The following is a 22,649-nucleotide window of genomic DNA, read 5'->3' as shown; positions in this document are numbered from 1 at the left end:
ATTTTACAGCATCTGAAGTAATTGGAGCATTATGAATTGTTGCTCACTTTGAGGGCCAAAAATTGCTTGTTTTTCTGCACGGTTACACTGCTTGCTTTGATCACAGTTTGAGGCTGGGCTGTTTATAAGTACTTGTCAAAGATCTGAAAGAAGTGAAGATGTTCAATGCTATAGGCTAGTGGTGAGCTTCCCTGTAACATGAGGGAAACTTTTGCCTGGAATACATTTGTCAAGCAAAAGGATGTGTTCATCTGTCTGATAAATTCCTAATGAGGGTGCTCCAGGACAAAGCCAAAGGTAAGCTAAATTGGAAAAGCTCTGTTTAATCTGTGAGCAAAGTGCTCATCTGAAGACTTATATTGGCATGGCAATTCTTGTACAACTATGCTGCAAAGCTGTGCTGGCAAATATTCACATGCAGACAAGTCCTACTGTTCCTTCTGTTTATTTACATCAGTGAAATTAGAAGAAGTTGTGATAATGAAATTGAAAAAAACGAGAAGTTAAATAGTCAGTAGTGAGATATATATAGAAGCTGAACAGAAGTCATATGAGGAGCAACTATCTTTGGTTTTATTTATAAGGTGTTAGGGGAAACTATTGCAAGAACTGGCTAAACTTGTTGGCTGTTAGAAAGTACTAAGAGAAAAAAACATTTTCAGAAAAAAATGTCTGGATTTCAGTAAGCATAGGAATTGAATAAATTGTTTAATAGTAACTAGTCTATTTGCAGGTGACATTCAGGGAGAGCTTAGTGTGAGCAAGGCTCGCAAGAGGAACCAAAAGTCGTAAAGCCGAGTGGTGCCACAGACAACAATGGGGTGGGAGAGAAAGAGAAGCTGGATTTACTGAATGAAACCATATTTCTGATACATCTGAAATCACAAAATGAAATGGCTCTGACAGAGGGGATCCCAAAGGAAAATACCTGGAGGACACAATTCCTCCCTAGTTCCCTCCTCTGCCTCATTAAGTGCCAGCCGCACTCTGGTCCAAACTGGGCTTTCGTCCTCCTCTTGTGTAAATGGATGTTTGTGAGGATTCAGCTCCCCAGGGCTGCAGAGTGATGCGGAGAGATTAGTGCAGACACTGGGATAGGCTAAAAGAAGAATTGAGCGCTTCAGAGCTGCCCCTTTCACATGACCAACCAGCTTGATGCTGGTTACAAACTTTTTGGGGTCAGTGTCTTGCGTGCCGCATTTTACTTGTGCAATAATCTGTTCTCACCATTGTGCTAAATTCTTGATTGTATTTATGCCAAGAAAACAGGAGTCCAGAGCCTAGAAAAGAAAATTCTTTATATTATTATTTCTTTTAGCTTTCCAGCTTGCTCAGTAGACCCTGTGCAGCCTGGGGAAGGCAGGTTGCTTGCTAGGGCTATCTGCTAAGCACTCTTCCCCATAAAGTGCTTAGTGTCTAAATTATATTTGCAGCTCACCTAAATGCAATTTTTTACTGCTTTCCACTGTTTTCCTAACATCTTAAACTTAGTCTTCTTGCAGATTCCTAGTACAGTATCATCTGCTACAGTCCTTACTTTTCAGTTCCTTTTTCTCACATTTAAAAATGGCAAGTTGGTGCTTATTCAAGCTGAATTCAAAGTGGTGGGGAGAGAAGCCCTCCTTGTTATTGACAAAAGAGTTATTGTGCAGACAGGAGCACCTCCCTTCTTTATCTCACTTGATTCACAGGGAAGGCTGAAGCTGGATATTATACTAATAAAAAGTTTATTTATTTCAAAACATTAACAAAAAGAAGGAAGAATGCAAGGGTAAGAGTATTTTAATTCATGTTAGTGAACATACTACAGTTAACAATCATCTATCAGATTGAAAAAAGACCAAAACCTACATCTGAGCTTAATATCCTTTGCTGGTATGAACTGTATTTTCCATAGCAGAAAATTAAAATGGCAAGGTTTGCTATCCCAAAGTTATCTGTGATAAGTATATGAAGCACCATTTTATAAGTGTAATAGGATACAGCTATAAGGAACAATAAACGTGCTCGTCTGATGGAGTGAAGTTCGTGGGACAAAGCAAGTTCAAGATTGCAACAGAGTTGGGCAGATTTTATTTTTTGAGTGCTTTGCAGTGTCCACAAAGTCATGGGAATACAGTTCTAAATAGTAATCACACTTTATTGAACATTCATTCTCACTAGTTGACTTTTATAGTCCTTTTTCAGTACATTTATTTGTTCTTGACAAGTTATTTACACTAGTGTTTTTGCTAAGGCACTTCAGATCATCTTGACTGTTACAAAACTATAACATCAATCTGTAATTCCGATTTTGTAAAATATGCATGATACAAAAGAGTCTGCTAGTGCGAAAAGAGATTTAAGATTACAGATATCCTCACTGGAGACTTTTAACAGATACATCCTTTAATTTCAGCAAGTAACTTACTCCTCTGAATTGGTTCATGCCACAGGACCCCTTCTCACCAATTATTCAGTCACCGACACATCATTTTAGAAGTGTTTCATTGCCAGAATCTGTTGATAGTTGCTTTTGTCTTTTTCTCTTGTAGAAATAGACTGACATGCCAGCTCCAAGAAGAGTGAGAATAGCCAAGAACATGAGTGGCCAAACAGAGACATGAATAGGTGGGTGAGTCTCTTCATTCTTTTCGTTGCCTGAAATGAATGCATGTAACTGAGAAACCTTAGTAATTTTTTATTCCACATACAACATGAAAAACATGGAGATGTCCTCTCCTGCCTGAACTTGGAGTTTGTTCAGTGTAAATCTGAGCCCTGAATTGTTGCTGATCAGTAGCCAGGTCTCTGTTGCTAAAGCTGACATGGTTTTAGTGGATCTGGAATACAGTGATATAGAGTGCATGCAGTGGATGCTTGTAAGAATTTAATGAAGATGCACACTTCAGATATGGATATGGGATGATAATTATTTGGAAATTAGTTTTACAATATTTTTATGTTACATTATTTACAATAATACCTATGGAAGAAATTTTCATATACATCTACATAGGTTTTAACAGCCTAATTAAAGCTCTCTGTGTCTATTCTCAAAGTTAGTCACAAGTTGGGACACTGCTGAGCTTGTCAGCTCAGGGTTAGCCCTGCAGCAGTCCAGTCGACCAAGAACCTGTGAGTGCTTGTGTGCACATAAAAAGCACGGTGGGATTACCCCAAGTGATTTATAACCTTGCATCCCAGTAACCATCAGCAGGACTTGTTCTCTAAAAGGGGATGATTTGGGAAAGCTCATTTTAAGTTCTTGTATTTAGATCTTTGTTAATTTTCTTATGAAAGCTCTTACCTTTTTGCTGTAGAGGACTCCCACTTGGCTCAACTTCAATGAATATGAGAGAGAAATAATATGACACTTCATTAGAATTCACAAATTTGACTGTTTTGCTAAAATGATACAGGAACAAAAACCCCTGAAGTATTACCATTGCATTAATAACATCTATGTCTGTTATAAAAGGCAACATAAGTGAGGCAAAAAATACATTACTAAGGTTTTACCTTCCTACTTAACATTACCAAACTATAATATTAATTCATTTAAAACTTTATATTTTTTTTATATCTACCAACATTCAATTACTGACTCTATGTTCACTCAAAAATATCTTTTCACATTTTTCCTGAAATATTAATTTTAATTTACTAAGAACGTGATGTACAACTCTGGAGATTAATTTCATATTTTAGGAAGCTCTGCATGTCCAGCAGGATTCTGCTGTTACAATTAGGTTTAAGATTCTTAAATGTCTTCCCTAGAAAATGCCCTCTGAATCAAGGCTGTAATCTTCCCATTTGCCTATGATAAGAAAGAGACAAAGAAAAAGAAAAGACCTTTATAAAATCTTTTTTTGTTGAAGAGGTGGAAAAAATGTTTGACACTCAGAAAAGAAGAAAAATTAACCATACTGGATTGGATCCTTATAAAGTAAGAAAAACTATTCTGAATCAAGATCCCCTAAATTACCAAGAAAATATTTCTCCTCTTGGCTCTTTCACATTACAGCTTGAAAACACACTTGCTACTCAGAGAAGATATAATGGCAAAATGTAAAATGAAATGAACACAGAGTGGAATGTAAAATTAATAGGTACAAAGCAACAGTATCCCTTACTAAGGCAGGAAATAGTTACATAAAAGAGCATCTTATGATTCAATGGATGGATTTTAGTGCTTCCTTATTATTTTAGTACTATATGGGATGGAATATAATTTGCATGGTCTTAATAAATCTTTAATGGGGATTAACTGATTTACTGCCATGGGCATGTGCTGATCCAAGCATGGAAATTAAGAGTGCATGGAGATGACTGTTTCTTGGTTACATTTCAGTTTGTTTGTTTGTTGTTTTTTTTAATTAAAGACAACATTTGCAAAATAATTAAAAGCTAATTCCAAATTTTCAATTCGTTTTCTGAGAACTACTGTGGCTTGCAATGTCTTGAAATCACATCCTTTCACCTTTTCACCTGAACAAAGGAATCCTAAAAATTGTTTGACACAGGAATTAGGTTTTTCAGCATAGGACAGAGATGTTCCCCATGATTTACTGGGGACAATGCACAATGCAAAAGCTGGAAAATTAAACCTTGATCTCACAGCTACTAGAAAAGAAAGTACAAAGTTTTAAAGATGGCAACCTACCATTTTTTAGGTAAGATTGATTGTAACACCTAACTTAAGAGAATGAAATGGTAGTGCTTTCTTTCAGACAATTATATCTTTTGTATCTTCACTTGGGAGTACTACATGTGTTTTTTTACCTCTGAAACATTAGTCTGGCATATACAGTATTGCACGAAATTTTCCAGAAATGATGATAACTTGAAGTTTTCATTTAATAGGGAAGTATTCCTTATATTATTACTGCAACGCAAACAGCTGGCCTTTTAGTATCCCTGAGGCATTGCTGACTTAAAGATCGTTGAATCAGGCCCAATATGAAGCCAGTTTTTGACGCTGGGCAGTAATATAGGTTTTTGACTATAACAAGCTTGAAGAGGAAGCTTGATTATTCACATTAATTCCTCCTTTCAAAGGTATAATAACTGTTATAATACTTAGTTCCTCGGAAAGTCATAAGTTTGCACAAGTGTTTGACAGATGCCATACTAATGCCTGTGTTAGGTATTCAAAAGTTTTCTGAAAGTCTCGTTCTCAACCTAGGATGCATACAGCTCGTTACCATATTCCCATGCGAATGCAGACGGTGATGCAAATTGCTCACAGTCTGCAAAAACAGGCAACTACAAATGTTTAAAAAAGTGGGATATGCCAAACGAAACTGTCAGAAATTAGTTCCAGACATGTGGTGGAGGGCTGTAAAAGTTACTAGTAAACAGATCTGCTTTGTCACTGAGGTCTTAGTCACTAAGGACTTTTACCTTTGGGTTTTTTGCATATAAATCCTTTTTCAGAGGAGCAATCAATGTTGTCCCAACAACCGGATGGTGCAGTCATTTCGACACAGTGATGCTCCATATTGGGCTCTTTCTCCTCCCAGTTGACAAAGTCCAGTGCAGCATTATCTAGCCACAACCACTGGCCTGAAGAGCAACATACAGAGTGAAAAAAAAATTTAAAATGTATATTTCATGGATATTTTAACTCCGTAGCTCAGCAAATTACTTCCAACATGTAATAGTAACCCATTTTTCAGCAGAAGACCGTGTAATTTTTTGTAAAAATACAATTGTCCTAAATTTTCTCATATTAGCAAAGCATTTTTCAATTAATTATTGAAAGCAAAACATTACCATCCACATTTTGGTAAAGTCCTATCCAGAAGCCTCCTACTTTATTCCCAAGTGGTTGTATCATATGGATCAGAAAGTCAGATTCATCCATGTTTTCTACCGAAACCAAGGTAGCACCTGAAAGGCATTAGCAAGAAAATAACCGTAACCTATGGGAGCAACTACTGGAATGACTCACTCTTTCAAGTCTGTACAGACAATAACTTTTGAAAGTATTATGCACACTACTCTGTTGGCTTCCCCATTGCTTCTTGCAGGGGGACAGAGCCCTGGAGGTGCTTAGTGGCTGTGGCCCCCCACCACTGTCCCCAGGATGGCACCCCAGGAGCTGATGGGGAGCTCTGTCCCTGGGGAGGCTGCAGCCCCTGGGAGGACAGAAGGCTGCACAAAGTCACTTGTGTCAGTTTATTTTCATTGTGCCAGATTTAGAATAGCTTGCTAGGGAAATAAAGTATTTCTAATGATATTTTAAAACAATGTTTTTACATTTTTATGTGTGTTTTGTATAAACTTTCATACAAATCTTGTCAGTTGATAATGAAGGCTCTCACCTAACCGAGCACACTCAAGGGAGGCCAGTGCCCAGCTTGTCCCAGCTGATGCTTCAAGGTAGTAGCAGTGGCCGCGGTAAGGGATCCAAGCTCGGAGTTCGGCTGCTTCAGGGCAACCTCCAGGCAGCTGAACAGGGTCAGTAGGAGCTATAGCTAAAGAAGCCATATGGTATGAGATTGGTATTGCATTATGAGTAACCTATGAGGTAGGATATGTGTGTAAATAGCATGGGATTTCTCTCACCTGGCTTTAACTATCTGGACCTCTACTCCTGACCATTCCTACATGCCCCCAGCTCAGACAACTGGGAGAGCCAGGCAGTCAAGAGTGTGAAACACCTTATTTCTCCAATCACATTTCTTAGGACAAGGAAACAAATCATATCCTGCAGCATCTAACTAATTGCCTTGGCAGTACTGTGAGGAAAGCAAATCCTGATGAATGATATAGATCTCGAATTTGCATTCTCACTACACAGAAAGCTGTTGTAGGCTAATGAATCATTGATACCACAGTCCCATATTGTATGGCTGTTCGGTCTCTGTATGTTGTCACTTTATACAAAGGAGCCATCAGTGGAGCATGCTTCTGCCAAATTAGTCTCTGTTTCTGATCATGTGTGCAACTCCAGTTCACTTCTGTGGGTCTGCAGTTCTTGCACTGCATATGCAGACCAAACGTACGGCTGGAAGGTTTAACTCGGAAGCCACCTTCAAGTGGCAAAATCGATCTTGAATCTCACATCAGGAACAGAGTATATTATGTAGCCTTAAAACCTCAAGGAGGGAAAACAACAAGCAAACATACCTCTGCATACCTGTACAAAGAGTTAAAGTATCATTCAAATTCCCAGGGCTCTTACAGCTACATCAGAACTCCTTTAGCTCTAGCAAGAGTGAATGGGAATGAAACTCTTGCTTGTACTTTGGCTTAGTGACACCTGTGTGTGAATTATCCAGTTGCTGCAGTCCACACAGTCAGTGCACGTTCCCAGCGCTTGCTTACATTACACACAATCTCAAGTGTGAGTTATGCTCACGTCTCAGAAAGAGCAAAATACCTTGAAGACAGAGCTTCATCTTATGTAAACAGTTATGACTACCATGAAAGCAGTGCAGCCATATCTGTTTGCACAACAGGCTTTCACGTGCCTGAATTCATATATTACCCAATAGCAAACCTCCAGATACTGCAAGGAGGCAGATGGTATCCTGAAGCATAGTACTCTGAGAATTTTAACCCAAGCCAGAGCAAAATCTCTAGCATTAGGCAGAATAATGGAATTAGGAATGTGTCTTTAACATTATTACATTCATTTGCTTACCATCTGATGTCTTACAAACTGAAAAGTAGCTTTCATTGCAGGATGCAGTTTTCCAAGTACCATCAAGATCTAGGTAGACACAAGCATTTTTCTCCTTTGGTTCCCCTGCTGCCCATTTCGTGTATCTGGTTTTCCAGTTATCAGTCCATTTGTAATAGCTGCCAGTCTGAAAACAAAGAAGTTCTGGTAACATGGCAAGAAACTCAGATGAGTCCATCTGAGGTCATTTAGTAACTCCCATATCAAGAGAAGCAATTACAGAAAACTTGTCCCCTCTGCTCTGCTTAATTTAAATTAAAAGTGGGAGCTATATGGTAAGTAAAGATTACTTGACATTAAACAGTCAAAATAATCTTAAAATATCTCTCTAATACTCATAATAACTTTTATTAATATAATAATAGCTAGAAGTAGTCCTCTATATAGCACGGAGTTAGAGTTTCAGAATGGCTAATGGTTGCTTCACAATAGCTGCACATCCTGGCTTGTGACTCAGTCTGCACCTTTATTGCTTTTACTGTTTCTCCAGCTTTCTGCTTTCATCTCTTGCTTCCTGCTTAACTTTCTCTGTGATTCTTCACTCCATTTGGTGCATGAAAGTCTTTGAGTAACTTTAACAGGACCACTAGAAATTTATGCATATACACAGTAAAGCCATTTAGAGTACAGTTGTTTCAGCACTGCTGTAAATTGGGCATCCAGCAGGTCTATAAAGAGGAGGAGAGCTCAGCAAGCACCCGCACCTCCTATCTGTCCAGCACTTACCATATTGCTGTTAAGACCGATCCATACGGGTTTTCCATATTTCAATATCTGGATCCACAGGAATGAGTGGATGTAGGCATCTGAAATGCTGGCAAGTTCTGCAGATTTGTCTTGACAATTTTTTCTGGCCTCTTCCCATTGCATTTCAGATGAGATGACTGAATAGCTACTGTCACCATAACGGGCAAAGCCAGAGGATGGATTTGTTGTTGGTACTTCAGACTGCGTGGTAACTATGGAGGAAAAACTGAATGCATGAATTTACAACATACCACTCATCTCTAGCCTGGAAGCTATAAAAAAATAGGTCAAAAGGTCCAGTATTAAAATCTTTATTTAAGCTCATGAACAATTTGTTAGTGAAAAAACACCAAAATCCAAAACAAAACAAAACAAGCTCAAAACAAACTTGTTGTAAAACATGAATCAAATTTGTTAATGTAAAAAGTAGAACGAAATCCTGGATGCCCTGAAGTAGAGAGTATGCTTGCTAGAGTCCTGACTAGTGCAGACTAAGACTCATAAAGTGGATATTTGAGTTCCTGTACTTTAAGATATTTTGACTAAATCTGGATATCTGAGTATACACCTATTTCAGATCACTGGTGGAGATGACTTAGGGCTAGACATTTAAGGCATTTAGTCTTGTACCCTGTTGTCACAACCTGAGACTTTGATACTTAATGTCAATTGATCACCACTTGCTGTGGACTCAGAGTCGTTAGCCTGTCTGCAAGTGCTGCCTGAACATAGCCTGCACATTCGAGTCAGGCAGTGTGTATTTCCACCCTTGAGAATGTAAATGTATTCAGAAAAGCTGTAACTGGGATTAACCAAACTAAAAATGCCTCCCTAAAACTATATGTTTTCTGTGCAGGGAGAGGGAGTTTTTTCAAACAGGTTAGCTCTGCTGAGAGTGAACAGGCTGCAGGAGCTGATTGAAGTGGGGGGGAACTGTTTTTACTAATGCTGTAATAAAGGTGAGGCAAAACTCTTTTGTTATCTGTGCTTTGCATTCTCCGTTCCTGTTATATGGCTGGGCAGAAGGGATTTGCATAATTACAGTTCTGCAGCAGGCAAGTCAACATTCATTACTCATTTTGGTGAAAAAAAAAAAAAATAAAAAAATCAATATTCTTCTACAATAAAGACACAGCCAAGAGGCTGTACGTTTTGATAGACATCATATGGCATTCAGTAGAAACATTAAGGGAGGATTAAATGCTCTGCTCAGAGACAGCCAGGAGTATGGAGAGATCACTGCAAGAGCATGGTTTTACACTGCACTTAAAGAGGATGCCTAAAAGCCTCATATTTCACTGAGAAGAAATCCGTTTCCGTTTATTATTCTCTAGTATTACTGATGATTTAGGTACAAAACCCCAATTAAGATAGCGATTCCTCTCCAGCAATTTCTGTGGAACAAATTGTACTTTAAAACAGTACAGCCTTAAGACTGGTGGAGTTCTGGAAGCCTGAGAGACTCAGAATGAGACTCAAAGCTGAAAGAAATCACATTGGGTTATATATCCAGCTTACCTAACTGAGATACTTTTTCTATTTAGGAGACCGGGTTAAACAGAACTCACATGAATTCATCTGGCATATATAGCCTCTCTCGTTGTCACAGCTATCATCTCTCCATTTCCCATCTGACTTCATGATGAAGACACAATCTGTCTGAAGGAGAGGGGAAGATACACAGCCATTACAAAAGGCAATCAGGAGGTGGTGAGCTGAAGCTCCTATACTCCTAGTGCAAGCCTGCTGGCAGAGAAAAGAGGAGAGGAGGGAAGAGGACAGGAGCTCATTGAGCACCTGTGTAATTAGTTCAAGCCTCCTAGGTTTCTGTCAAACAGCTTGACGTGGTATTTATTAGTGACCCCTTAAATTTGAACCAGGCTTCAACTGGTACCAGTCAAGGTCTGAAAGAAAGGTCTATAAAAAAAATAATCTTACCAGTTTTGTTAAGAATCCTTTAATGGCTACAGAAATGAATATGGTACCTATATATGTCTTCTCATTTCTGATTTACAGTTATGTAGAACTGCTTCAAAACATTTCCATCAATGAGAAAAACAATATAAGAGCTATTACTAAAAGCACTAGTCTGGATTTATCTTAACTGAAGCAGACTATCTTGCAGAAAGCAAGTACTCTTTACCAGCTGTTTGTAGTCATTATCAAGTTATCACTATCTGATGTCTTTAGTAACAACCAAATTTTCCCTTTACTTCCTTATGTTTAACTGCTTCAAGATTTCCTTCATGGCTCCCCTGATTTCAAGACTGGCCATGACCATCTTTCAGCATTTCATCCAAGTTTCTCTCTTATGCTGATTTAAACAAGTTTTAGTCATAAGCAAGTTGACTGATGGTAGATGTTAAAAATCTCTGGTGACTAGCTGCCTATCATTTCCCCAGAAACTACATGTTTACCTCCTTTGGAAAAGAGACTGAATTTCAGCAGAGAAATAGCCTTTTTATTGAAGATGTCTTTTTGTACCATCAGAAACTAGTAAAGCACATTAGCCAGGAATGGGACATATACATAGACAAATTAATGGTGCACCAACAACCTTAATTTTGGTTTATCATAATTTTTCTGTGTTTGGTGTTGCAATTTTAATGTTTGTGGTAATGCAGTTTGTGGGGGAATGGATGTAATATATGCCTCTCCAGGCTTGTTTTAGAGAACAGTTTTTGCAATAGGTCAGATGGAAAGCACAAGGTCCCTTTTCTTCAGAACCTCTGCCAAACATTTTTGGTGTATTTGGAATCATTATCAGGTGATTTGCTAAGCCCCATTCTGCTTACAAAAGGACTTGTTTCAGCATCTTGTTATTGCTTCTGTAACTTCACTTTTAGGAAAAATCATCTCGCTACCTAAGATATACAGGTTACTTAAATTTCCTGTACCTCCACAGTGATGTCTGTCAACATTTCAAAGTCATAATAGTCAAAGTAGCTTTGTTTCTGTTCTGGTGCACCATTAACCCAGTTGGTGTAGGATACGGTGCTTCCATCTGTCCAAAGAAAAGTGGACTCTTCATTGATATCATTCATCCCAATCCAAACATTAGTCGTGGCATCCTTTAAATGATAGAAGAGGAAAGCTGGAGGGAAGCAAAGATTTCTCATTAAGGAAAGCTCACCATGACTTACCCGAAACAGGAAAAATGTGCAAAAGCCCAGAACTGGAACTGTATTAAAAGGATAACATTTCCCACTCCAGAGCCCATCTGCCTTTAACTAAATGTTTAGATAAGCATCTCTAGGAACATAGGTTACACAAGCATTAAGGTTGAAAAAATAGCCAAAAAGAAAGCTCTGGAGCAAATTAGAAAATATCCCCGTCCCCACTGTGTATGCACACATAGTGTTCCAGCAAATCATATTGCCAGTGAGAGAGACAGAAAATACAGATGTCTGTCAGTTTGAGGGATCTGTGCAACCATACTCAAAACAGACTGGAAGTTTCATGAAAACTGAGCAACTGAAAAAACTAGAAACACACACTTTATTTCTTACATGCAATAATTTAGCTATTGTTTCACACTTTGGAGTTAAAACAAAACATAAACTGACCTGGCTAATAAGCAATTTTCAGCAGATAATCCCAGAATCTATCTTGGAGAGCATAGCAGTTTCTTTAGTGAGAGTTTAATATTTTTTTCTTTCAATAGAGCCCATATATGTACCTTGCACTTTTTCATTTGGTATGGTAGCCAGGTTTCCTCCCAAATCAATACAAGCATCTCGTGCAGCATGCCACATGAGCTTTCTTGTTATATTGGAAGCAAATATTTTGAAACACTAGAAAAAAAAAAGCAAGGACTTCATTCAAACTAGATGGGAACTGTTGTATGTGACTAATATCAATTAGCTATAGGATGTACATTTCTCCAGAAAAAAGAAATCAGGGCTAGAATAAGTGACAGAGCTCAAGAGCAGAAAGTATGTATGTCTACCTAGGTAGATACTTAGCCCCTCTCATTGCACAAGGTGTAATCCAGGAGTAATCATCTGAACTGATTGTAATGATGTCAACGACATCATCTTTTTTCACATTTCCATCCACCTGCTTTCTGCAATTACAGAGGGATCATTTAAAACCAAGAAAATGTGGCTTTGGGTGACACAGCTGCAGGGAACGATCTCTGCTGTGGCTTGTCCTGCTTCCAATGACTGTGGTTACGACTGCTCATCCTGCCAAAGTGTATGAAATATCCTTTGACACATTGACCTAACATTCTGAGGATGTAATAATAGCACAGTGTATATAAAGTAGACACAACCACCTTTGGCAAACGGAGCTTCAACTCAAATTGGTACAAATTCTTCTGTTACAGCAACAAGGACTTCCAGACCATGTCTGAATGTAAAAACTATACTCAAAACAATTGTCATTTGGCATCATCTTTCTGAACTCAAAGCTTTGGGAACCCTGTACAAGCCAAAGGGATTGCCCAAATATATTCTCTCTAAATCATTCCACCTGAAGGGCTTTTTTTTCAAGACTGACCATTACAAATTTCAGTTTCTGATATAAATATGTAAAACAGGAGAGGAGGAGGAAGAAGAGTTTTCTTAAACAGTAACAGTGTATTTTAAGCCTGTGCAAACTATGTTCTCTGAAGTTTATTTGGCATACATCTACTTTTACTGTATTTCTCTGCAAAGTTAAATGTGTATAGTCACCTCCAAAAAAGCCCAACCACTCAGCCAGCATGTTCTGACCGGATGATTACTCTCCAGATTTATTTTGTAATAATAAAAAACATAAATTCTGCAGTCCTTTTTTTCAGTTCCAGTGCTTTACACAATTTACTGAAGATACTTGTTGACATACCTTGTTGTTAAAGAAAAACCAGTTTTCTGGACATCCTCCAGGAGGCAATGGAGAAGCAAATGTTGATTTAATAGAACTGTTATGTTTTTCACATATAAATTTATTGGAGGAACCACAGTTTACATCATTCCACAAGCCTAAAAATAATTTGATTGAATAAGCAATTCAAGATGTTATAGTATTTGTAACAATAATTTATCACTTCTTATTTTGAGTTAGAAAGAGGCTAATTTCTACTGTTCAGACTGTAAAAGTGAGTAAAAGAGCCACGCACTATATTTAGGCACTCAACTATTTTTTACAAACAGAAGATGTTTATGGACTTTAGCTGCTCAGCACTGTTAGTTACCGGGCTACCATCTAGCAATTGAAAAAAGAATAAAGGACTGGGAAGAAAGGGCCAGTGACTCAGAAGAAATGCTCCGGTCATCAATTAACTTCATTCTACTTTCTCCACCCTCCCCACCCCTATCCATCAAAGAGTCTGAGTAGGAGAATTACAGGAGAAAGAGGATGAGGAAAAAAATGAACTTTTTTTTTAGCAGAACACAATGATGTTCTCTATTTTATATTTCAGGCTGCAGCCTGATGTGAAGGCAAAGTAACCATGGCAGCTTTGAATGAGCCAGTTGAAGCTCTAATAGTAGAACAGCTGTAGCCCCTTGTGCTTCATTTAAACTGCTTGACCCTTCCACTCTTCATCCAGGGCTCTCCACAGTATGGGTACCTGTTTATGGTTTATTCAAGCTATGGCATCATCTCTTTGCAGGCAGCAGGGAAAATACACCAGCAAGCAAATTTGAAAAGAAAATGGATCAGAAATGGATGAGATAGGAAATACTAGGTCAATCTAAGGGCACAATATAGTTTTCAAACATACGTTATGAAATATGTGCCTTCTCCTGGGGCCCAACATCTCAAGTTAATATAATGTTATCTAGGGATGTGGTTTGCAGATTAAAATACCTCATTTCAGTTGTCAAGATATACACTAGGTTTCTAAGCCATTACAGTCAATGGAGAGCTAGGGCAGGATTCGTTTGTCTAAACAGAGATGTTTAGTGACGTTTGAAAGGCTATGCAAGGTACCTGCAGAGCTGACAGATATGGCACTGTTTCTGTGGGAAACTTACAGTCAGGTGGGCTAACTGTAGGACATTTCAGATGGCTACAGTCACCTACATGTAGGCAACTGAATACTGCACTGGAGTAAACTGAATTGCTCTTCAGGCAGTACTGGCCATGCAGGTGAGATCTCCATTTGGCCATAATGAGACTTCAGGGGTCTAGTTTACATTAGCTGCATTTGGTTGTCAGCTCAAGCTTAATGCTTCCCTTATGGTTCAATTAAGTTGTCCATATGTAAACTTCTAGCATCATCTGAGACAAGTTCAGGAATGCTGAGCCATCTATGGAGAGCTGGTAGATATGGCAGAGACTGTTGGGATAGCTGCCCCTTTCTGGATCAATAACTAAAGAAGGAGGGATGCAACTCAATCAGACCAGATGCCTATGTTTAGAAAAGTGAATCTTGTTCTTGGTGTCTTCATATAAAGGCAGAATTTCAGGTGGGATTGCTGAGTGAATTCTTTATAAAATATAAATTGAGAGATTGATTTCTTTCTACATATATTACCGAATTCCCATTAACCTCAGCTAAGTTACAGAAATACAACCAAGAGGAAAAATTAGGTCTAGGATTTGCAAGTTATTTACATTTAAGAGTACTCATAAGCACGTAAGACAGACTTAGGTGATTAGATGTATTTGTCTGTCTCTCTCCTCTCCTCATTGGCTTCTACCTTCAATCCCTCTATTTCCTGTAGCTGCCATAAACGTTTTCTTAAGTTCATGGGAGTGAAGACAGATCCCACCCAGCCTTTTACTTAGAGAAGTAGTGAAAAGCCCTGTAAAAAGGTGCAATATCAATCTTATAAATCCAGACAGAGACATCTGCATTACATTATACATGGTACTGAAATCTCCCCATTCTAAGGACATAGACTCTTCCATGACTGGTGGTTACACCAGTTACTGCATCTTATTGGCTTGTCACTGGAAAGGAATTGCAGAATACAGCCATAAAATATTGTGTGACAGCTGACAGCAGAAGATGGACAGTATCAGTTATAATCCAAGCAGAGACAAGGAAAATCTAATAGTTTAGCCTTGTTACTTACCTTGCTCTGACCACATTATCACACAATTTTCCTCATTATTTGCAAAGTTGGGTTCGTTAGGAGCCCAGGCCACATAGGTTACTGGAGTCCCATCTATCCAGCTTAAAGAAAAGATATACAAATAGTTATTAATTAATACATTTCAATTGTGAGATGAGAATCCTAATTATCATCTCTCAATTAAGAAGGTCCATGAGCATTAATGGGAACTGGCTAAAATTGGAAGGACTGTTACAGATTTTCCTCTCCTTACCTGATTATTCTAATTTGAACAAATTTATTTAAAATATTACTGGTTGCAAAATACAAAAAGAAAACACCAAGCATATTTTCCATTGATGGGCAGGAGTGATCAAACATCATTTAATAACAGAAACTATTTTCAGTTAGCCATAACATGTAACATAGAGAAGAATATTAAAAGTTTTATTTATCTTAACAGATTTCATTGTATCACCTAGTTAATATTATGCTTCTTGGTCTGAGCATTCCTGATGTTTTCATAGATGCAAACAAGGACAAAAATACTTTTCTGTGGGTTTTACCCTGAAGAGAAATATCTCCATAGGTTATTTCTATTAAGTCTTGTGTCTGGAAACTTATGGACATTCTGTCAGCTTTAAAACCACCCTTTCTGAAGTATCAAAACCGACATTTTTTCTTTATGCCTACATGCTTTTTACTTTAATATATTGCTGCTGAAGGAACAAGAGGTTGGCACTGCATTTTAATCAATACTGCAGAATTTAGGTCACTCAGCCTGAAGTGGGAAACAAGTTCAGCTCCCTCATCTATCTCTTGCTGCTGCTGATACACTTGATCTAAATAAAGGAGATGCTCACTGGACCCAAGCAATGCCTTATCTCCCTAATTTGTGTCCTAAATCAGGAGGTCAGAATTATGCACTGACTCAGTCACTACCAACTTCTCTCTCCCCACTCCTCTTTTGCCCTTTCCAAGGTTAGCAATTTACAGTCATTCAACAGTGGCATTAAAATAGAAAGGTTAAATTCAAATCTCCTTTAAATGTATTTCAGGTCAAGATTAGAAGCATGGTCTTTCTCCTCCCAGATATGTCCTAACTAGCAGATGCAAAGGCAGGCAGTGTCTGTATCATGCTCTTCAGTATCTTTTGCTTTAGTTTCGAGTTTATTTGTGTGCTGGTCTTTTTGCAATACTTGTGAATTTTACTGTAATGTAAACTTCTGCTGACTTTTCTCCTGGAACAGGAGTTTGCAGAGGCTACCTTAAAAATCTCTATCGGAAAAAGCTTTTGTACTCATTGTCCACATCTTCCTAATTCTGGAGGACCTCTCTGAAGTTATGATATATAGATAAAAAGCATAAGAAAGCTAGGCTCTATGGTATGGAGCGTATTTTAAGTGTGTGTGTGTGTGTTTATAGGTATAAAATCCAACATAGTAAAGTATCACTCCAAATCTTTGAAAGAAACTTGAGAAAGTGTGTATGGAGAGTACAGCTGCCAAGCCTTTCTTTGGGTAACTGTTTACTCAAGAAAAAATGTTCTTTTCCTGTTTCTTTTTGGGAAAAACTGTTGGACTTTAGAGTATTCTAGGACTATTACATTCTGCGTTGTACTCCTTATGTGCAACTGCCTTCAGTCCTTGCAAACAACACATTTAGTACCTTCAGCTACATAAAATACTGTGTTTGTTTCTACATGTTAAGAGCTGCAGTGATCATCTTAACTTACCTAAACTTTTTATCAAGACTCACTTTTAGCCCAATGAAGTACCCTCTTGGCCGACTCCAGGATTCCTCCTAAAACAGAAAGATACTATTTTAATTAAAAAAAAAAAAATCTTTGCAGTAAAAGGCAGAAATGGATGTGCCATTGATTAGGTTCACAGAGCAGTCACTGAAGTCAACAGCAGTAAAACACATGCTTACATTTAAGCACAGCGATGTGTTTACACACTCAGGCACAGAAGCCAGGTTTTTATCTGGCGCATCAGAGCTGAGTCCTGCAGCGCTGAGGGCCCTTAGGATGGGGTAAGAGAGAAGCAGATCTTGAGTCAGAAACTGGTACACGTCTTTCATTCTCCCTCCAGGACTGCAGCATTGTCTAATGCCGACCTCAAGTCTCCCTCTCACACCAGCTACTTCCCCCAGCACAGCTGGCACCCTCCCTGCATCGCTTTTCTCACCAGCCTGCCTTACCACCTCAGCACAGCTGGCACAGAGCAGGAGAAACGAAATCTTATGGGACCAAGGGGGGAGTTTGGAGGAAATTTCATAGGTCTCAGCTCAGGCAGATTTTGTTAGTGAAATGCTGATGGCTTTACTTCTGAGGCAATTCAAGTTTTGCAAGCAGATTGTCAAAAGGGTTTCTACTTTAGGCTGTCTGCTTATAATGATTCTTACATTTTGTTTTAGCGCTCTCTGTAGGAACCTTCTCTCACTATTACTATTAACAACAGCCAGGTCTGCAGAATTCATCCTGCAGAACTCTTGGGCTTTTTCCATGGAGACATATTCTTTGCTGATGTAGTATAGCTTATCTTCATATATGACCCATCCATCCGCAGTGGTTTTATATGCTGGAAGATAAATAAGGTAGCTTTAAATTCTGTATCTGCAGAACACATAAGCTCATTTTAGAATAATTATTTTGATAAAAAATAATGAACAAGATGAATAAATTATGCAAAAACCTACCATATGTGTCAGTTGGTTCAGATTTTAATGGCACTCCTGCAAAACAAGAGAATAGAAGGCATGATGCATCTCCGCAGTGTGTTTTATGATGTAGCTTGTGACTGACTGCAAGGAGCAGAGTGAGGAACAGGGCAGGATTCTGCACTCCTTTGCCATTGACTATAAAGCAGGCTTAACCACACATTTCAGCTACACAGTGTGCAATATGCATGGTGATCTACTTATAATTTTGTATCATAAGCTGTGCTTCACGTCAGCAAAGTCATAGCTTTGGATGGATCACATTCCTGCGCAGAGCAATGTAAGGGAAAATTGCTATTCCAGTCTGTAAGTCATGGTAGATTTATCTGAAACACTTTAAACTTTGGTTTTACAGCCCCTTTATTGATTCATCAGTAAACATTCCATAATCCTCCAGAGGGGTCTCCTTAACAAGGGGAAGAAAATTTCCACTAGATTTACTTTAGCTCTCTCAAAAAATTCTCAGTCCCAAATATTCATAAGCAAAAGGAAATATGACTATATATACTGACTGTGAGTTATTTCTGGTTCTGATAGAAAAAGAAATGCCACTGCTTTGAACCACTGCTTTTCCAAAAGCAGTTGAATCCTTAATAATGTTAAAGGAGAACTTGAAGCACCACTAAATCTTTGGTATACAAACATATTGTATTTGGTTTTTAGCTTTACCTGTGTTAGTTTAAAAACAAGTATTGTAAGGAATTCACAACTCCTTACTTCCTACATTACAAAAATACAAGCAAGAACTTCTTCATTTTCAAAAAGTCTGCAACCTATAAAACCCTCACAAACACTCTAATTTACATGAAGAAATGAATTTATTTATTCTCATCATCTATCATTGAAAGATCCTGGCCTATATTATGTGACACAATGCTCTTGACCTCCATTTGGAAAAAGCAGTTCTTCAAAATTTTGTGTCTTTCTCCAGCAACTTATATTAGAAAGCAACTACTTACAAAGTTATTTAAGTTTCTTGCTTAAAGAGAAGAATAAATCTACCTTTTTTAATTTGACAAACCCAGTCAAGCTGTACTTCACAGACCGAAAGAAACCATTGTTTAGAATGAGTCCCACCGTTGAATACGCCACAGAACTTGCGTCCTCCTGAATTTCTTGGACTATCATCCCAGTTTGTGTACCTAACCTACAGAAGAAATCATCTTTGTTACTCTTTTCATCTGTTTCAGTAGTTGTACTCTCCATTGGCAAACAGAAACTGGTTTTGTCTCAAAGATTCTGGCTCTCACTAAAGAGAGGTGCAAACATAGGGAAAGCAATAGGTATAAGAATTTTTACAGTGGGGCAATGATGTCAGTGAGCAGGAGATCAGGCTGTCTTGCCATGGAGGGCTTTTCCTCTTGTTTGCGCCTCAAGCCCTAGACACAGCCAGAATAGAAACAGGCGAATGGACTGTTTCTAATGAACTTCACCTAGCTATGAACTTCCCACCCATTCCACTCATGCTAATCATGTGCAGACAAGGTAGTTTTCACTTCATCAGCTATGACCTGGTTCAAAATTACATTGTCCAACAGCTGGCTGGTGGCAGTGACCGTATCATGCATCAATTCAGCATGCACATCTTCCCTTCCCTGTGGTTAATGAGGATGGGAATGTGGCTTTTGGGAGGGAAGTCATGTCCTACAAACCTAGTGGAGTTACCTCTGAAGAAACTAACATCCAAATAGGAAGGGAGAACCACATGATATAACCTACTTGGGATTTTCAAAAAGTTCTTGATAAGATCACTTCCCAAAACATTTATGGAAACTAATGTGTGACAGGATAAGAGGAAACGTCCTTGCTTGGCTTAAAAAATAGGGAACAGAGAGCAGGAGGAAAGGGAGGGTAATAAGCAGTGAATCATAGAATCATAGAATCATTAAGGTTAGAAAAGACCCTTAAGATCATTGAGTCCAACCATTAACCTATCACTGCCAAGTCCACCACTAAACCATGTCCTCAAGCACCACGTCTACCCGTCTTTTAAATACCTCTAGGGATGGGGACTCAACCCCTTCCCCGGGCAGCCTGTTCCAGTGACTGACTACCCTTTCAGTGAAGAAGTTTTTCCTAATATCCAATCTAAACCTCCCCTGGCACAATTTGAGGCCATTTCCTCTCGTTTTATCGCTTGTTACTTGGGAGAAGACACCAACCCCCACCTGGCTACAACCTCCTTTCAGGTAGTTGTAGAGAGAAATAAGGTCTCCCCTCAGCCTCCACTTCTCCACACTAAACAACCCCAGCTCCCTCAGCTGCTCCTCGTAAGACTTGTTCTTTAGACCCTTCACCGGCTTCTTTGCCCTTCTTTGGACACGCTCCAGCACCTCAATGTCCTTCTTGTAGTGAGGGGCCCAAAAGTGAACACAGTACTCGAGGTGTGGCCTCACCAGTGCCAAGTACGGGGGCACTATCACCTCCCTGGTTCAGTGGAAGCCTGCAGGAACATTTCACACATCTGTGGATATCTACATGGACTCGAGAGGTGACTGGATAAATTCATGGAAACAAATAAATTAAGGTTACTGATCTGAGCTCCAGTTCTGAAAGACCCTGAGCCATCACTTACTGGGAGATGCAGGAGTATAACGGGAAATATGCTTGCTGTTTGATTAGCCCTTAAAATGCTTCTGGCCACTGCCAGAGACAGGATACAAGATCCGGTATGATGAATTTTTATGTTCTGATGTTATGTGTTCATATTATATTCTTGGAAAAGAAAATATGTTGGAATGCTGTGCAGAAAGCTACAGATCCTGATGAGATACAGATGATTTCCATGTATTCAAATGTGGTGCCATGATTTTACTCCTGATAATAAAGGTTAACAGCCATGTAAATGTTTGCAGGATTAGTGTTTTCTTTGATAACAGTAAAAACCCAGAAAGTATGTGTACAAACCCTAAAACATCCTAAGCAAACAGATTTGATGAAAAATTAAAATACTCACAGGAGAGCCATCACTCCAGGCAAATCCTTCATCTGGATTCAAGGAAAATATACCGAGCCAAACTCTTTGAAAGCTACAGCGAGTGCCACTAACAGAAATTACAAGGCAGAGCAGTGTGTAAACATCAACACAAAAAACATCCCGAAACACCTCATTAAACTTTCTAGAGCACATTGTAAAGTGCAGTGAGGTTGTAATAATTACCATATTACCTTTGTTGAAGGGCATACAGATGCATATAGTCTTCATAGATATATCTAATATTTCTATGGCTCAGTGGCAATGGCTTATTTATCAGACTTATTAGTAGCATTGATCCTGTGTTTCCTCTGTGTTCTGTTTTCTTAGGAAATGCCTTCACAGATTCAGAAAATTATCTCAGCATTGACTACTTCAAGGTGAGTCAAAAGTAAATATATTGGCCATGTCTTCTACCCTACTGAAAATACCACCCCCCATAACTTCATGTATTTCTAAATTATACCTAGTAATCATGATACTGTTTTGTTTTGTATTTAATTAAGAGCATTCATAATAGTTCGTATGAAACACCTCTTAAATCTGGTAAGATTAACATACAGCAGATACTCACGACATTGCTCTTGTTAGTAACGGTATCTCCTCTTTACTGTTAATGGTGACCAGATCCCCTCCTATTTGTCTACAAAAATCTCGAGCTTCAAACCATGATTTCTTTTTAATATTTGATCTGTAAAAACACTATGGAGAAATTACTTTAACACATATTATATATGTTATAATAAAATAAAGAATCATAGTCTTGTTCACCCATAAATGACGTTTCATACAGGCCAAGTAAAGTCCATAAGAGAAACAGCATTAATTACTCTGTTCATAAAATTTTTGCACTAGAGTTGTCTAGCTAGTTAGCGTAGTTTTGACAAAAAAGGGAAGGAACTGCTAGAAGGGAATACAATTCCCTTTAACTTGTTTTACCTAGAGGAGGGCCCAGGCCACCTTCCAGATGAAGGGAAAGGAGAGCGGTTGTGGTGGAGATGCAAGGTGGCCTGGGAGGTCTCTGAAGATACAGGCAAAAGAATGACCTCATGGTGGTTTACAACTCTCACTTTACATTTGCAATATGATGTCTAACATTTTGGTAGTTTAACAGAGAATAAGTGCAAGTTTGACCAAAGCTAAAAATGGTGATTTGGGGATAAAGGGGCCCAAGTAAATAGCATTCCAGCAGAGTTTGAAAGAAATGGAAAAAAAAAAAAAACACATAATAAAAAAGAAAAGGACTCATTAATTCAATAAAGTGATAAGAAATATTAACACCTCACACTTACTTAGCACATTTCTAGTCTGCACGATCCCAAATCAATGTTTGCACATTACTCTCATTTCTTGTTCAAAGTCCTTTTGTATGCCTGCTCAGGCATAACTGAATGTACTTCAAATATGAGTTATCAGTAGCTTTGCCTCAGAAACTCTCTAATAAATGTCCTTCATAAACACTGGTTTAATTAACCTTTCCTGTGACTTCTTATGCTTTATTCTGGGGGGTAATGTGCTTATCTTAGCAAGATCCAGCCTTAGGCAT

At 38.5% G+C, this 22,649-nt stretch overlaps 1 protein-coding gene across 1 annotated transcript in view; it reads right to left on the bottom strand.

Annotated features, from left to right (window-relative positions):
* Positions 1–1,764: 1,764 nt before the first annotated feature.
* Positions 1,765–22,649, bottom strand: part of LOC104013327 (macrophage mannose receptor 1) — a 35,280-nt gene continuing 14,395 nt past the window's right edge. The window contains exons 13-30 of the mRNA XM_009465817.2: positions 21,678–21,805; positions 21,086–21,173; positions 19,132–19,276; positions 18,109–18,144; positions 17,815–17,990; positions 17,144–17,211; positions 15,430–15,530; positions 13,250–13,386; positions 12,099–12,213; positions 11,317–11,513; positions 9,988–10,078; positions 8,399–8,631; positions 7,634–7,799; positions 6,309–6,461; positions 5,758–5,874; positions 5,386–5,547; positions 3,290–3,322; positions 1,765–2,640 (exon numbers count right to left, since the gene is read on the bottom strand). Coding sequence (XP_009464092.2) covers positions 2,471–2,640; positions 3,290–3,322; positions 5,386–5,547; positions 5,758–5,874; positions 6,309–6,461; positions 7,634–7,799; positions 8,399–8,631; positions 9,988–10,078; positions 11,317–11,513; positions 12,099–12,213; positions 13,250–13,386; positions 15,430–15,530; positions 17,144–17,211; positions 17,815–17,990; positions 18,109–18,144; positions 19,132–19,276; positions 21,086–21,173; positions 21,678–21,805 — 2,316 coding nt within the window. The 3' untranslated portion in view covers positions 1,765–2,470. The remainder of the gene's footprint in view (positions 2,641–3,289; positions 3,323–5,385; positions 5,548–5,757; positions 5,875–6,308; positions 6,462–7,633; positions 7,800–8,398; positions 8,632–9,987; positions 10,079–11,316; positions 11,514–12,098; positions 12,214–13,249; positions 13,387–15,429; positions 15,531–17,143; positions 17,212–17,814; positions 17,991–18,108; positions 18,145–19,131; positions 19,277–21,085; positions 21,174–21,677; positions 21,806–22,649) is intronic.

This window comes from Nipponia nippon, unplaced genomic scaffold (assembly GCF_047370975.1).
Source record: "Nipponia nippon isolate SJK-2023a ecotype South Korea unplaced genomic scaffold, ASM4737097v1 scaffold_1, whole genome shotgun sequence".
Classification (NCBI taxonomy): domain Eukaryota; kingdom Metazoa; phylum Chordata; class Aves; order Pelecaniformes; family Threskiornithidae; genus Nipponia; species Nipponia nippon.
Note: the sequence above shows the minus strand (reverse complement) of the source record. Positions and strands in the feature narration are given on the sequence as shown.